Source organism: Mobula hypostoma, chromosome 11 (assembly GCF_963921235.1).
Source record: "Mobula hypostoma chromosome 11, sMobHyp1.1, whole genome shotgun sequence".
NCBI classification, from domain to species: domain Eukaryota; kingdom Metazoa; phylum Chordata; class Chondrichthyes; order Myliobatiformes; family Myliobatidae; genus Mobula; species Mobula hypostoma.
The window spans coordinates 18238982-18251165 of NC_086107.1; the positions used below are offsets into that span (position 1 = coordinate 18238982).

At 42.3% G+C, this 12184-nt stretch overlaps 1 protein-coding gene across 2 annotated transcripts in view; it reads left to right on the forward strand.

Moving 5' to 3' along the window:
- prmt3 (protein arginine methyltransferase 3) overlaps positions 1-12184 on the forward strand; it is a 287320-nt gene that overhangs the window by 153311 nt on the left and 121825 nt on the right. For both annotated transcript variants that reach the window (XM_063061730.1, XM_063061729.1), the window contains one exon: positions 2582-2660. In XM_063061730.1, coding sequence (XP_062917800.1) covers positions 2582-2660 — 79 coding nt within the window. The remainder of the gene's footprint in view (positions 1-2581; positions 2661-12184) is intronic.

The following is a 12184-nucleotide window of genomic DNA, read 5'->3' on the forward strand; positions in this document are numbered from 1 at the left end:
TTATACTTTATGTCGCCAAACAATTGATACTAGAACGTACAATCATCACAGCGATATTTGATTCTGCGCTTCGCGCTCCCTGGAGTACAAGAGTTCCCTCTTCTCTCTCTCTAAAGCTTCTGCATACTTCATCCTTCCTATAATGAGGCAACCAGAACTGAACACCATACTCCAAGTGTGCTCTAACCAGAGTTTTATAGTTCTTTGTTCTATGTTTCTCGATTGTGCCTTGTAGATCATGAAAAACCTCTGGTGTGACGGAGTTGAGTTATTTTGCCTAGAATGCACGTTCTCTGACATATAACTATAGTATTTACAGTACTGTGCAAAAGACTTAGGCACATGTAAAAACATTCTGCAAAGTAAAGATGCTTTCAAAAATAATGAAATGAAAGTTTCTAAATATCAAAAAATTTACTATAAAGAGCAGTAAGCAGTAAAAAACAAATCAAATCAATCTGTGGTGTGACTGTCTGTTGCCTTTAAAACTGCATCAATTATTTCAGATTACACTATTGCACAGTTTTATTAGGAAATCAGCTGGTACGTTGTTGGTATCTGGGAGAATTTGCTACAGTTCTTCTTCAGGCTTTAGCTGTCTTGCAACCTTGATGATGTTGAGATCAGGGTTCTGTGGGGGGGGGGCCATACCATCTGAAACCGTATGACTTTTACAGAATACTGGACATGGTTGTCCATTTGAGCTTCTGGCCAATGTTGAACCCCTAGGATGTCAATAGTGGGGAATTCAGCAATGGTAAAGCGATTATCAAGGTTAGTTTGATAGACCCTCTCTTCCTGAAGATCACCATTATGATGCAAATGTTGTGTGCCATTAAGTTACCTTGGTTTTGAGTGACAGTCATCAGAATCACCACCAGGATGTCGTCTGGTCCAATATCCCAAGTGTATTCTCTGCATGAGATACTTTCTGTCCTTCCAGTTGTTGTTTGATGTGGAGGAGCACTGAGGAGAATGGTAGGTAATGGTAGGTATTTCAATGCATACTTGATCTGATACCATAGGCTCCAGAGCTCCCAGAGTTATTGTCTCTCATCTGCATTCCCCTTTAGTAGATCTGTACTGTCAGTATGACTGGATGCATCCAGGGAACGTGTTGGAAGGCTATGGCATATCGTCTCTAAGTTTTGATTCTGTGGTTGTAATAGTGTCGGCCTTTTTCAAGTTTAGTCTTTGGAACAACCCTCCCAATCTGCAGAGGTTTGTGGGGAGGACTTTGCAAGACTGGTTGGTCTGGGAACAAGTTTGCCCTGTTTGGTGCCTAGTTCAACGCTGGATTTTCTGTCTGGTTTTGCTGTATTGCTTTTTAATGAGAATTGTAAAACTGAGTCAACCACTCGTGTGGGTCTGAATAACAATGAGGTCCAAAGGGTATAGTTGGCAGATTTACTCCGCCGAAGGGCAGGAGTGAAACAGATGGGCTCATGTGATGATCTGCTACTTCGTGATTATCTATTTTATGACAAGCCATTTAATGGCGAGGTTTTTAACTGAACTTAGTTTCTCTAGATAATGTGACTAGATGTGAACAAGCTTCTCTGTATTGCTAGTCCAGGCCTCTGAGATAATACTCTATGAGCTGTAAATACCCCTCCGACTTTTGCGTCTGGAATTTAATTGCTCCAGAATTAACAGTTTTCTTGTCAGCTGACAAAATCCCGAGCACTGACATTCTCCCCCTAACCACAAAACGGAACTGATCACTAAATACAACTGATAGACTCACTTACAAGGGCTCTACAACTCATCCTCAATATTATTTATTAGTTATTAGTTTTACTTCTTTTTTGTATTTATACATTGATTACTTGTCAGTCGTGTAGTTTTTCATTGATTCTATTGTATTTTCTTGTTCTACTATGAGTACCTGCAAGAAAATGGATCTCAGGGAGGTATACGCTGACATATATGTACTACGATAATAAATTTACTTTGAACTTTGAACTTAGGCTTCGCTGACTGATCCTGTTAAAGATGGTGGTTGAAACTTGATGCAGGGTTTCGACCCAAAATGCCAACAGTTCTTTTCCCCACTTCAAATGCTGCTTGAACTGTTGAATTCCTCCAGGAGATTGGTGCTTCAGATTCCAGCATCTGCTGTCTTCCTTAAAAGATACCTCTGAATGAGCCACAAGCCATTAGTCATCACATCTTCTCATTGAGTCATAGAGCACATTGGTCCGTCTAGTGTGTGCTGAACTATTAATCTGCCTAGTTCTGTTGACTTGCACCGGCACATAGCCCTCCCTACCCCTCCCATCCACATAATTAACTAGACTTCTCTTAAATGCTGAAATTGAACCCACGTCCACTACTTCCATTGGCAGTTCATTTCACACTCTCTGCACCCTGTGACTGAGGGTCAAATTTTATCTGACGGCTTTTGTGAAGAGCTGTGCAAAGTTGATGAGACTGAGCACAATGAATAGCTGGGAGATCCTGTTTTGCAGTGCTCTTGTCATTTGGATTTTCATTTTGGATGTAAGATTTTATGCCTATAGACTGCTGTGATTTTTAGTTATACACATTTGTTAATTATTTTCACTCCTTTTTAACACAGGGTTATTTTTTGCTGTTCGAATCCATGCTGGACTCGGTCATATATGCACGGGACAAGTACCTGATGGAAGGCGGTGCAGGTTTGTGTCCAGGGGGAGAGGAAGAAAAATTATGAGAAAATCCAGTTGCAGTTGATTCTCTGAAGCCGTTATGTGCACTGTTCTGGTAACATGACATGCACCACTGAGAAATTTTCCACTTGGAATGAAATATGCCAGCATTACAGGCAGCTCGCAGGCATTCACTTACTTCATTAGCTTTGAAGAGGAGGCCATATTGAGTGTCGCTTTTGGAATGTGTGCACTTGTTACTCTAAATCCCTGCACAGCTTGCAAAAAAAAAAGATTATATTCCTAGTTTCATAGAATGAAAAAGATTTTAGTGTGGACATTTATCTTTTATGGAGTTAATGGCCTGCATTGAGGATTATTACCACATTGTATAATAGGATGTTCGTGTTATAAGGCAATAACCCTACCAACAGTGCATGAACTGATTATCGCCTTAAAACTCCCTACCTACTATTGAAAAATTGAGGGATGGAAACAGACTTTCTGCGATCATGGTGTCATCAAAGTGCTTCAGAACCAGAATCAGGTTTAATATCACCGGTATATGTTGTGAAATTTGTTGTCTTTGCAGCAGCAGTACAATGCAATACATAATAATAGAGAAAAAAAGCTGTGAATTACATTGTGTGTATATAGATAGATAGATATACTTTATTAATCCCGAGGGAAATTGGGTTTCGTTACAGCCAAACCAACCAAGAATAGAGCGTAAATATAGCAATACAAAAACCACAACCAGTCAAACAACAAAATACAAGCTATGCCAGGTGGAAAATAAGTCCAGGACCAGTCTATTGGCTCAGGGTGTCTGATCCTCCACAGGAGGAGCTGCACGTTAGATGGCCTCAGGCAGGAATGACCTCCCGTGCCGCCCAGTGTTGTATCTCGGTGGAATGTGGCCGAAGTTCCACAGTAAAAAGTTCAATATCCGGTCTACAAACATGTTCCTTGATCGTAATATGACCCGGATTGCACCATCTGTTGTTAACAGAATAGTAAGCACCCAACTCCTTTACACTTACCACTCTCAGTGCACTTCCGGTCAGCCGGAATGGTCTGGAAGCCGTCCATGGAGAAGTTTTGATCGGGAATGTCCTCGTGCAGCCCCATTCCAGTGAAGCACATAACACTGCACTCCCGAAATGTTCTCTGACGCCTGGCTAGCGCTGTGAACTCGTCCATTTTATTACCCACCAAACTCCTCTTCTCCATAAGTCTCTGTTGTCTCGACCTGGTCCTCTTTCCTCCACTTTGTGATTCACATATATATCACATATATATTGTGATATATATGTATATATACGCACTTAAAGTAATTCACAGTTTTTCTCTATATAATAGTTAAATAAAATGATTAGTGCAAAAATTTTAAAGTAGTGCATTAGTGTTCATGGGTTCAATGTCCATTTAGGAATCGGATGGTAGAGGAGAAGAAGCTGTTCCTGAATCACTAAGTGTGTGCCTTCAGGCTTCTGTATCTTCTTCCTGATGGTGACAATGAGTCTGAACAAAATCTCTTCACTTTGAGAGCAATTGTGACTTAAGAGTTTGATACCGATTGGAATGGTGCCTTCAATAGGGTATGTTTGGGCATTTTAGAGAGAATAGTTTACTGGATTTTAAGGGGAAGAATGGAGGAAGTTGACAGACAGGATTGCTCTACGAAAGGCTAGCATTCACTTGATGATCTGAGTAAACTATGTTGTAAAATTTGGTATGCTTCGGTGATGAAAAGCCCAGTATAATATGATCTGCAGCATTCATTCTGTAGAGAGGAGTATTGTGAACGTGACCAGGCAGAATGTTGCAGTAATTTTCAGTGAGGGATAGCCACTGGCAAGCCCAGTGATCTGATCAAGCCTTCTCTTCTTCCAAAGAATATGATGGTTCCTCTTGCTCCCATCTGGTGAGTGAATGGGGTTTTGGTTTAAAATCCCGTTTGAAAGGCTGCTTCTCCGATTTTGCAACAGTTCTTCTGTGCTGATTTGGAAAGGTAACCTAGATTTCTGCAACTTAAGATCCAGGGGCAACCATTGAGCCTAGTGCATTAAAGTATGCAATGAGTTTGACTGATTTTCCAATCTGTTTCTTCTTGATGATAATAGACATATTGAATGCTGAAAACTGTGTTGTAAACAACAGATAATGGTTGCTTATAACATTACTTGATGCCATTCACATAATGAATGACGTTGAATAATGTTATTGTAGCAAGGGCCTTTTGCTTTTCTGGAAGGAGGTTCATTAGTAAGCTGTTCAATCTAACCGTGCGTTGAATAAAAAATAACAACCAGCAAGCATCATCTTGTGAGAGAAATGGCAACACCTGAAACATCAAGGGTTTAACACAAAGCAGGGATTGATGAGGCTAGATACAATATTTCTCTCAATGACTAAATTAAATACAAGATCAAGCTTGTATTTGTCCTTGTGTAACTGCTCAGGTTTAGAACTGCTCCTCACACAGAAGTGTTGTATGGTTAACTTGCTTAAAGAGAGTTTTCTAACCTTAAAGCTAGGTCAGGAGAAGTAACATGAATCATGATCTTTTAGAATTCAAATATACACTCAGTGACCGCTTTATTGGCTACACGTATACACTTGTCTGTTAACGCAAACACCTTATCAGCCAATCATGTGGCAGCAGCTCAGTGCATAAAAACATGCAAGAGGTTTGGTTGTTGTTCAGACCAGACATTAGAATGGGTAAGTGTCTTTGACTGTTGAGCGATAGTTGATGCCAGACGAGGTGGTTTAAGTATCTCGGAAACTGCTGAACTGCTGGGATTTTCACACACAACAGTCTCTAGAGTTTACAAAGAATGATGCAAGAAACAAAAAAAAATCTAGTGAGTGGCACTTCTTGGGGCAAAGTTAAAGTTAAAGTCTGTCCCGAGCCTTGTGGCCTATCAGACCGGTGCTTATGTTGGTTTCTGTGGTATGAAGCGACTGAGAGTACGAGACGACCCCCCACCCCCCCACCCTACTGGATAGGACGTCAGTCCATCGCGAGATTAACCCCCAGCATTTGCTGGTACCCATTTTCAGCTGGGTGGACTGGAGCAGTGTGTGGTTAACTGCCTTGCTCAAAGACACAACGCGCTGCCTTGGCGCAGACGTGAACCCATGACCTCCAGATCGTAAGCCCAACGCCCTAACCACTTAGCCACGTGCCACACTCTTGGGGCAAAAGCGCCTTGATAATAAGAGACACAAGAAAATCTGCAGATGCTGGAAATCAGTCCTTCCAGGTGAGATGACATTTCACCTGTGAGTCTGTTGGGGCCATCTACTGTATCCAGTCCTCTCAATGTGGCCTCCTGTATATCTGTGAGACCCAGCGTAGATTAGTAGACCGCTTCGCCGAGCACCTGCGCTCCGTCCGCCGGAAAAAGCGAGATCTCCAGGACGCTATCCATTTCAATTCTGCTTCCCATTCCCATTCGCCTTCCGCCATGTCAGTCCATTGCTTCCTCTACTGCCGCAATGAGGCCACACTGAGGTTGGAGGAGCAACACCTTATATTCCGTCTGAGTAGCCTCCAACCTGATGGCGTGAACATTGATTTCTTGAACTGCTGGTAATTGCCCCCATCACCATTCCCCCATTTCCCATCACCTGCCCATCCCCATCACCTCCCTTTGTGTTCTTCCCCCTTTCCTTCCATGGTCTTCTGTCCTCTCCTATCAAATTCCCTCTTCTACAGCCCTTTATCTTTTCACTTATCAACTTCCCAGCTTCTTACTTCACCTCTCCCCCTCTCTCAGTTCCACCTATCACCTACACTTTGTACTTCTTCCTCCCCTCCTGCCACCTTCTTGCTCTGACCTCATTTTTTTTTTTCAGTCCTGATGAAGGGTCTCAGCCTGGAGCATCGACTGTTTACTCTTTTCCATAGATGCTGCCTGGCCTGCTGAGTTCCTCCAGCTTTTGTGTGTGTTGCTTGCTAATGAGAGAGATCAAAGGAGAAAGGCCAGACTATTCAAGCTGACAGGAAGGTGGCAGTAACTCAGATACCCATGTTTTACAATAATGGTGTGCAGAAGAGCACCTCTGAATGCACAACATGTCAAACGTTGAAGTGGATGGGCTAGAGCAGCAGAAGACCACACCATGTTGTACTCATGTACCTAATGAAGTGACCACTGATTGTAATGAATTTGTTCTCAGAAAACACTGGAAATACGCAGCAAGTCAGACAGACAGAGAAACAGAGATAATAGCATAAATGGTTGAAGACCGTTAATGGTTGATTTATATTTTACTACTTAATTTTATTCCTTGGCTGAATTGCAAATGTAAGACAATTGCAGAAAGGAGGAAAGTGAGGTATTTACCTTTCTGCACACATTGCTTCATGTTTAGATCTGGTACCGGGAACTGCACCCTATCATTGACCTTAAGACTGTAGGATATGGGAGCAGAATTAGTCTGCTCTGCCATACCATCATGGCTGATTTATTATCCCTGTCAACCCTATTCAAAGGTTCAAAGGCTCATTTATTATCAAAGTATACAACTCTGAAACTCTTCTCTGGGTAGCCATGAACCAAGAAAGAAAAGGCTGCACGATCATCAACCCCAAATCCCTCCTCCCTGCACAAAAAAATAAACAAAAATGGAACAGGCATATCAACCCCAAAATCCCTCCTCTTACACAAAGAAAGAACAAAAACAGAATAGGCATATCAACCCCCAAATCCCTCCTCCAGCACAAAAAAAACAAACAAAACAGAACAGGCACATTCTCATGCTTTCTCCCTGTAACCTTTGAAGCTCTGACTAATCAAGAACCTGTCAATCTCCGCTTTAGATACTCTCAATGCCTTGGCCTCTACAGCTGTCTGTAGCAATGAACTCCACAGATTCACCACCCTCTGGCTAAAGAAATTCCTCCTCATCTCTGTTCTAAATGAGTGTCCCCCTATTCTGAGGCTCTGCCCTCTGGTCTGAGGCTCACCCACGATAAGAAACATCCTATCCATGCCCACTTTTTCCAGGCCTTTCAATATTTGATAGGTTTCATTTAGATCACCCCTCATTGTTCTAAACTGGGCATGTATAGACCCAGAGCTATCAATTGTTCCTCATATGTTAACCCTTTCATTCCCTAAATAATTCTCATGAACCTTCTCTGACCCTCTCCAATGCCAGTGTCTAAGATAAAGGGCCCAAAACTGTTCGAAATTCTTCAAGTGCGGTCGGAACAATGCCTTATGAAGCCTCAGCATCACATCCTTGCTCTTATATTCTTATAAGACTATTCTAATCTTCTTGAAATGAATGCTAACATTGCATTTGCCCTCCTTACCACAGACTCAGCCTGTAAATTAACCTTTAGGGAATCTGTTTAAGTTTTTCTGTGGACTTTCTACTTCTCAGCACTACTTGGTCCTCCAAATATCTTTGTATCATCTGTAAACTTGGCAACAAAGCCATCAATTCCATCATCCTCGTTGGCATCTCACATGAAAAGCGATGTTCCCAATACCAACTCTTGTGGAACACCACTAGTCGCCAGCTGCCAACTAGAATAGGGCCCTTTTATTCCTACTCTTTGCCCCTTGCCAGTCAGTCAATTTTCTACTCATGCTAGTATCTTTCCTGTAATACTATGAGTGGCACATTGTCAAAGGTATTCTGAAAATCCATGTCAACAACATCCACTGACTCTCCTTTGTCTATCCTGCCTGTTATATCCTCAAAGAATGCCAACAGATTTGTCAGGCAAGATTTCTCCTTAAGGAAAACATGCTGACTTTGGCCTACTTTATCATCTGCTTCCAGGTACCCCAAAACCTCATCCTTAATAATGGACTCCCAACATCTTCTCAACCTCTGAAATCAGGTTGGCAGCCCTGTACTTTCCTTTATTCTGCCTCTGTCCCTTCTTAAAGAGTGAAGTGACTTTTGCAATTTTCCAGTCTTCCAGAATCATTCCAGAATCTAGTGATTCTTGAAGGATCATTTCCAATGCCTCCACAATCACTTCAGCCACTTCCTTCAGAACCCTGGGCTGTACACCATCTGCCACAGTTGACTTCAGACCTTTCAACCTCCTATGCATCTTCTGCTTAGTAATAGCAACTACACTCACTTCTGCCCCCTTCACACTCGAAATTCTGGCTTATGTGTCTTTCACAGTAAAGACTGATTTACTAACTTTGTCTGCCATTTCTTTGACCCCCCCCCTCCCCCATTACTACCTCTCTGGCGACATGCTCCAGCCTTTTGATATCCTCTCTTGCCTCTCTTTTACTCCTTATACATCTGAAAAAAAAACTGTTACCTTCTTTTATATTATTGGCTAGCTTACCTTCATAGTTCATTTTTTCTCTCCCTATGGCTTTTTTAACTGCCTTCTGTTGGCTTTATGTGCTTCCCAATCCTCTAACTTCTCACTAATTTCTGCCATATTATGGCCTATCTTTTGCTTTTTTGCTACCTTTGACTTCCCATGTCAGCCACGGTTGCCTCATCCTCCCTTTAGAATTGTTTTCCATCTTTGGGATGTATCTATCTTGTGCCGTCCGATTGTCCCCAGAAATTCTAGCCATTGCTGTTCTGCTGTCATCCCTGATAGTGTTGCCTTCCAGTCAACTTTGGCCAGCTCCTCTCTCATGCCTCTGTAATTCCCTTTATTCCACTGTAATACTGATACATCTGACTTTATCTTCTCCCCCTCAAAATGCAGGATGAATTCTGTCATATTATGATCTCTGTCTCCTAAGGGTTCCTTTACCTTAAGTTCCCTCATCAAATCTGGTTCATTACACAGCACCCAAACCAGAGTTGCCTTTTTCCAAGTGGGCTCAACCACAAACTGCCCTAAAAAGTCACTTTATAGGCATTCTACAAATTCCTTCTCTTGAAATCCAGCCCCAGCCTGATGTTTCTAATTTACCCGCATATTGAAATACCCTATGACTATCATAACATTGTCCTTTTTACATGCCTTTCCTATCTTCCATTGTAATTTATATCCAACATCCTGGCTACTCTTTGGAGGCCTGTATATAACTCCCAGCAGCATCTTTACCCTTGCAGTTTATTAACTCTACTCACAAGGATTCTACATTTTCTGATTCTATGCCACCTTTTTTTGAGGATTTGATTTCATTTTGTTACCAATGTAGCCATCCCAATCCCTCTGCCTGTCAGCCTGTGCTTTCGATCCAATGTGTATCCTTGGATGTTAAGCTCCCAACTATGATCTTCTTTCAGCCATGATTCAGTGATGCCCACAATGTCATATCTGCCTATCTCTAACTGTGTTACAAGATCGTCTATTTTATTCTGTGCACTGCATACATTCAATTATAATGCCTTCTGCCCTGTATTCAGCATTCTTTTTGATTTTGCTCCCATGTTGTTCTTCAACTCATCCCACTGACTACAATTTTCCATCTATCTATCTACCTGTCCTTTGTCACAGTCTCACTATACAATGCATCAATTTGTATACCAACTGCTCCATCTTCAGCCCTATCACTCCAGTTCCCATCCCTTTGCCAAATTAGTTTAAAACCTCCGCAACAGCTCTAGCAAACCTGCCAGTAAGGGTATTTGCCCCTCTTGGGTTCAGGTGTAACCTGTCCTTTTTGTACAGGTCATAACTTCCCCAGAAGAAATCCCAATGATCCAATAAAACCCTGCCCTCTGCACCACTTCCACAGCCACTCATTCATCTGTACTGTCATCCTGTTCTTGCTTGGTTAGAGTGTGGTATTAGAAACAATCCAGAGATTATTACCCTGGAGGTCCTGCTCTTCATCCTCTTCCCTCGCTTCTTGTACTCACTGTGAAGAACCTCTTCGCCCTTTCTGCCTATATAGTTGGTGCCAGTGTGCACCATGATCTCTGGCTGCTCACCCTTCCTCTTGAGAATCTTCTGCAGCTCCTCTGAGACATCCTGGACTCCAGCACCTGGAAGCAACACACTATCCTGGCATATCTTTTGTGGGCAGAGAATTTCCTGTCCGTCCCACTGACTATCAATTCTCCTATCATTACCGCTCTGCCTGACTTTACTCTTCCTTGCTAAGCCTCAGAACTGGCCACAGTGCCACTGTCTTGGGTGCTCCTGCTTCTAATAGGTCACCCCCTCCCAACAATATCCAAAGGGGTATACTTGTTGCTGAGGGGAATGGCCACAGAGGATCCCTGCACTGACTCCTTCCTGACCACCTTCTCCTGGTTGTTGCCCAACTACTATCTGAAGCCTGAACCACCTCAGTAAAAGTCTCATTTATGAAGTTTTCAGCCTCCTGAATGATCCTGAGTACAACCCACTCCAGCTGCAGTTACTTGAACTTGTCATTCAGAGCCTGAAGTTGGATACAAACCTGTAAATATAGTCAAGAGGGAAACTGTTAGGTACGTTGAAATGTGACATCTCACAGGATGAGCAATCCACTTCTTAACTCCCATCCTGTCAACACTTATTATACCTCTAACTTCTCGAGCTTAACTTCTAGCTTGTGTCTGTTCTCGGCTGAGATTGGTGAGCCAAAGCCTAGCCACTCTTAACACTGACCACTCCAACAATGGCCGATCCAACAATGTCCGGTCTGCTTACTCGTCGCTTCTTTTTACTGGCCCCTGCCGAGTGCCTTAAAGGTCGCGATGATTGCAGCTTGCCAAAAAGTTTTGAAAGGTCCCAACCTTTTTTCAAACCTTGTGCTGCCTCACTAACGAATGACCTCTCACGATATTTGCAACCCGCTGAAAAGTTCCAAAAGGGCACCTCGGAGAACTGGTTGTTTTGCCCTCTGCATATTCAAATTCCTTGACTTCAGTGAAACAGGAAGTCGTGAGAACAATATTTAACCTCAGTGAATAAGGACAAATTTTCCCCATAGTTATCTTGCGTGATTCTGAGCTTACTTTTAAGTACAGAAATAAAACTAAGATCAAGCTCGCCTGCCAGTTTCTAATCTGGATATGGAAAGTAAATAATTTTAAAACTTAAGTGACGAATATTTGCTGAATTTGCAAGACTGCACCCTTTAAAAGCCTATGTTTTCTAATTTAGGCTTCTCTGGGATGATAATTAGTTCACAAAAGTCAACTTCCATTGGTGCATCTATATTTCTCAATAACAGAAAGGCTTACTGGTGAAGTATGTGCTATAACAGTCTACCTCGCTGTGTTCTTGCACCATTTTGTTTACTTTCCCTGTACTTTGTTTGTAGCTGTTACACTTTATTTTGCATTGTTATTGTTCTACCTTATTCTAAGTGCACTGTGTAGTGATATGATCTGTATGAGCAGTGTGCAAGACAAGCTTTTCATTGTATCTCAGTACATGTGACAATAATAAACCAATTCCGATTCCAATTCCAATCTGATCTTCCTAGCAAATCCCCACTCCCAGTTCTGACCCTTGGTTACAGAATGTATCTCCAGAAGAATAGAACTTCTCAAGCTCCCATTCTGATCCCAGAGGCAGTCTGTCATCTACTTGGTCGTTTCAGGACTGGTGCACACCAAGGGATTAGCTTCAACACATGGACTGCACTGGTTCAGGGACA